Source organism: Priapulus caudatus, unplaced genomic scaffold (genome assembly GCF_000485595.1).
Source record: "Priapulus caudatus unplaced genomic scaffold, Priapulus_caudatus-5.0.1 Scaffold685, whole genome shotgun sequence".
NCBI lineage: Eukaryota > Metazoa > Priapulida > Priapulimorpha > Priapulimorphida > Priapulidae > Priapulus > Priapulus caudatus.
Genome location: NW_014577746.1, coordinates 21,909 through 26,393, shown reverse-complemented (window position 1 = coordinate 26,393; position 4,485 = coordinate 21,909). Strand labels below are relative to the sequence as shown.

The 4,485-nt window shown below is 50.8% G+C and overlaps 1 protein-coding gene across 1 annotated transcript in view; it reads left to right on the top strand.

Moving 5' to 3' along the window:
* The window catches only part of LOC106812772 (neural cell adhesion molecule 2-like), a 13,678-nt gene that overhangs the window by 1,741 nt on the left and 7,452 nt on the right, over positions 1-4,485 (top strand). The window contains exons 3-5 of the mRNA XM_014816743.1: positions 2,672-2,956; positions 3,452-3,592; positions 4,180-4,418. Of these exons, the coding sequence (XP_014672229.1) occupies positions 2,672-2,956; positions 3,452-3,592; positions 4,180-4,418 (665 nt within the window). The remainder of the gene's footprint in view (positions 1-2,671; positions 2,957-3,451; positions 3,593-4,179; positions 4,419-4,485) is intronic.

Sequence of the window (4,485 nt, the reverse complement as noted above, 5' to 3'; positions counted from 1 at the left end):
CCCCGTCAACACATACCGAATCAGTGTGCCACACGCCCCGCCCGCCTTTGCCCGCAATGTTCTCGTGCACCCGCACGCCGCCGGTACGCGCACGTAACGGCGGCTACATCGCTACACACTCTGTATCGGCCTACGGCTGGAGCAGCGCGAAGCACACACGTCGCATGCCGACGGGGTCGTACACCACGCAACCCACGCAAACGCATGCACGCAGCGGTCGTGAACCGTCGACACATGCGCATCGCATCGTGAACTTAACGCGCATGCACGCGACTGTAGATGACTACTCGTGCATTACTCTGCGAGAGCACGCGGTTGCTAGACGCAAAGCAACACCAACACCAGCTACGTCCACATTCGCAATGGTGCACACGTAAGGGCAGCGGACTTAAAAAGGAATCTTTCACACGCATAACGGAGTAGGCACGCCCCAACTAGGTTTAGCGCATGCATGTTTATGGCTGCAGGACGCGAACGAGTAACGTGCACACGCCGTATAAACGCAGACGCGGACACGAAATGTTGGGCTGTCGAGACACGGTGCACACGCACGCCCACTGTTGGGACGTGCACTACGCACGCAAATTTCGTACTGTTGGTCAGAAAATACTAGCAGCCATGGGAACCTACGCAGCTGGGTCATTGGCATCTGTGTGACTGCAATCCTAGGTATGAAATCCTCACGCCAGCCAAGCAGAGCAATAAACCGCGACGTGCACGTTTACCACGCGCTGTTCCTTTGAATCATTTAACGCACGACAACGCCTATGTCTACTGGCATTGTTGATCCACTGGCATGGTGTACGTACAGGGGCAGAATTCTGGAATCTTCCCCTATATGGGCATGAACGATACGTAAACAGTCTGTGCAACCCAACGTGGGGTACTGTCGACAGACGCAGGCAACCTTTGTTGGGCCGAAGGCATGCCATAACGATTTTCTGGAGACTAATTTCACAAAGTGTATACGTGCGCCTGACTCGAACGCTGATAGCTACTTGTTAATATCTATCCCGGGCAGCACAGGCACAATTTTTTTAGCACAAGCCTTATACAATTATGTTGAGTCTCACGCGTACGCGAAACTTACTGGTTGGCACCCGCGCACCAATTGGTATCTGGTGCGCGGATCCTTACTTCGCTACCGTGGACCACTCCGCAGATCCAAGCTTGCGTATTTTCTAGCCACTCCGCGGTATTAACGGCTGCACGCCGCGCGGTTTGCGTGGTTGGTCCCAGAAGAAGAGCAACACTACGCAGAGGGCGGACCCAGGGCGTGGTTGCACATCGGGCGGCGTCAGCGAAAGGTCGTGACGGGGATGGTAGACGTCAGGTGTTGAGGCTAGCTTCACCAGCAGCCACGGTCACTTGCGGAGGCTTACATCTCAGAGTACAGGGTAAAGCGGCCGTTATCCGCATGCCCGTCTGTGTTTATGAGTTTTACGATCACATTTGCCTACACCACAGGTATAGGGTAAGGGCCGAGTATCACAGCGATGACAACAGCCTGTGTACTAGTCACTTGTCCTGCCAAAAGTCTCTCGGCAACGCTCATAAGGGTTACAGGCCTCGGCGCCGCTAATCACAACGCGAGCATGGCAGCCGGCTCTACAGGTGTGTATAAGTTTAAACGCATACAGTCAAGAGTATGCGGTTAGATGGCGCGATGCGCACGCTGACCGTCGTATGGTACGTATGCAGCATTACGACAACCCTGTTGTGATGGCACGCCTAATCGCGACGCGATCGACACTGTCGTGAGCGTGTAGCGTATTAGCGAGTGCTACGGAGTCAGCGCTGTCAAGTTGCCATGTAATGGTAGCGCACCGCGTGGTTCCGGGTGGTGTGGTGGGGCGGTGGGGCGGGGGGGGTCGGGGGGGTGTGGGGTGTTCTGCTCGTCAGACAAAGAACGTCATCTGGCAATTAAATCGTCGCAATTAGTATGAACTTCATCGGTGCGATGATTGTCTTCGGGGTAATTTTCACATTCAATTTCCAATTTTTCGTATTGCAGTGAAATTTTAAGAGAATGTCTTGTTCGCGTTCCTGTCGGGTCTGCGCAATTACTAATCATCCACTATTATAGTCTATACGTAATATTCTCAACACGTCTCTCACTTTACCCTACGTTTATTAAAGGGACTACGTCACGAATTTTTTATGGTAAAATGTGTAAAATGTTCTGTTGCCATTTTTTTACATTAAAAGTAAGAACTAACGGGACTAAACGTATCGTCAAATTTCTACCTGATAAGATTGTTTCTCAACTAGTTAAAAATCCAAAAAACCTGGACGATTTGATATTAGTGTTCCTGACATTAATTGCTTGCTATGGGCTATGTATGAGTCACGAGTGTATGTTCACATCAAACAATGTAGTAAAATAAGAAGTATAATGCAGCAATTTAACCATAAAAAGTGAACAAAAGTACTTATATTTTGTGAAAAAGTGGAAATATTATTTTTATTTTTTACTATTTACGGTGACGTAATCACTTTAAAGGAAACCTTTATAAACGTAGGGTAAAATTTATGTTTTTCATATTCCTTACGCAGAATCCATAACAAACCAATCCGTAGTTTCTTCGCCTAAAAATATTCCCCAAACTCATTCTTTACGAGCGACACCTAGCGGCGCGCGTTCATCGAACCGGCGCATGCGTCGTTGCAGTTCCGCCGACAATCGTCTCCGTGACGTCATCGCCGGAGACGGTGCTGCACCGCGGCGTCGCCAACCTTACGTGCGTCGTGCACGCCGAGCCGACGGCGGCGATCACGTGGTCGTCTCCCGTCGGCCTGCAGCTGAGCAACGCTACCCTGAGTCGTCGATACCGCGTCGTCGGTCCGAGCTTGATAGTACGTGACGCGCGCGTGATGGACGACTGGGGCCGCTGGATCTGCGTCGCCTGCAACCTGCTGGGCTGCGCCAACAGCTCGACGCAGCTGTTCGTAGAAGGTGCGTCACGTTGCGTCACGTTTGCGTCGGTGTACTTTGCCAGCGAGTCAGTGTACGTTACGTAGTAGGTCGGTGTGTCACGGTGCGGCGTCAGTGTGCAGTCAGAATAGTGTGGTGCGCGGAGTATTTGGGTCAGCGTTTGCGTCAGTGCTTTATTGGGTTAGTGTGCTGCGTCAATGTGTGTGTGCATGTGTGTGTGCGTCAGTGTGTGAGTGCGCAACTCAGCGTGTTAATCTCTGCATTAGTGTTTGTGCTTTAATGTGTTGCGTCAGTGTGTTGCGTCAGTGCGTCAGGGTATTGCGTCACTGTGCTGCGTCGGCGAGCTCCGATGTTCTTATCCAGGATGCTAGATCACTTGTTGAGCGAGAGATACAGCGATCGATCTATCCTTGACGTTTGATTTCTAATGATTTCTGTCATTGATTTTTGATTTCTATTGATTTCTATCATTGATGTTAGATTTCTATTGATTTCTATCATCGATGTTTTCCGCAGGCGTGCCATCTATAGTCAACGTGACGGCATCGAAGCGTGGTGACGTTATATCGATACACTGCTACGCCGTCGGCACTCCGACACCAACGGTGATGTACCGCAGAAATGACGTCGCATTTGACAACTTCAAGAGCATACCGGGTATTACAGTCTCTCCCCCATCTCTCGCTCTCTCTTCATCCTTCTTTCTTCTTTCTACCCATTTTTCTCTCTTGTCCTCTGTCTTGCTCTCTTTTTTCACTCTCCCTCTTCTCTCGCTCTCTCACTTTCTCTAGATCTCTCCCTTCACTCTTTTGTCTTTCTTCTGCTCTCCTCTTCTTTCTCCATCGCGTTCCATCTGTCAATCTTTCTCTCGCACTTTTTGCCTTTATCTCAATATCCACCATCTCTCTATAATAGTCATATGTTCTAAGATCATAGAATGCTCTTATATTCTCACAGGTATTATTCGCACGTGCTCGCATAAACCTACGGCTTGTCGGTGTATCAATGTATAAGATGCAAAATTCATCGTTATCTGTTCCATGTGCTAGCATAGGAATCACAGATTGTGCCAACACACATGCACCCGCACACGCACACGCACACGCACACGCACCCCCCCCCCACACACACACACGTACACACACGCGCGCTGGGGCAAGCACGTAATGCCCACGGGCAGTAGTTTGTACCCATATCCTCATAGTTTGGTTTCTCCTACCATCACCAGCTGCTCAATTTTGCAGGTCACGTGGTGTCGTACGACGGCGGACTGACGCTAGATGGCGTGAACATCACCGAGCGTGACGTGTACAGCTGTGTGGCAGAGAACGAGCGCGGCAGCGTCGGGCGGCAGCTGAAGATGCCCGCGAGGCCTCACTCGCCCTACGTCACCGACGTGACGTCACACAGCGTGCTGCTCATGTGGCAGGACGGAGACGACTCTAGCGATCTTCCCGTCACACACTACACGATCCAGCTACAGGTATGACCGCCACCTCACACACACACACACACACACACACACACACACACACACACACACACACACA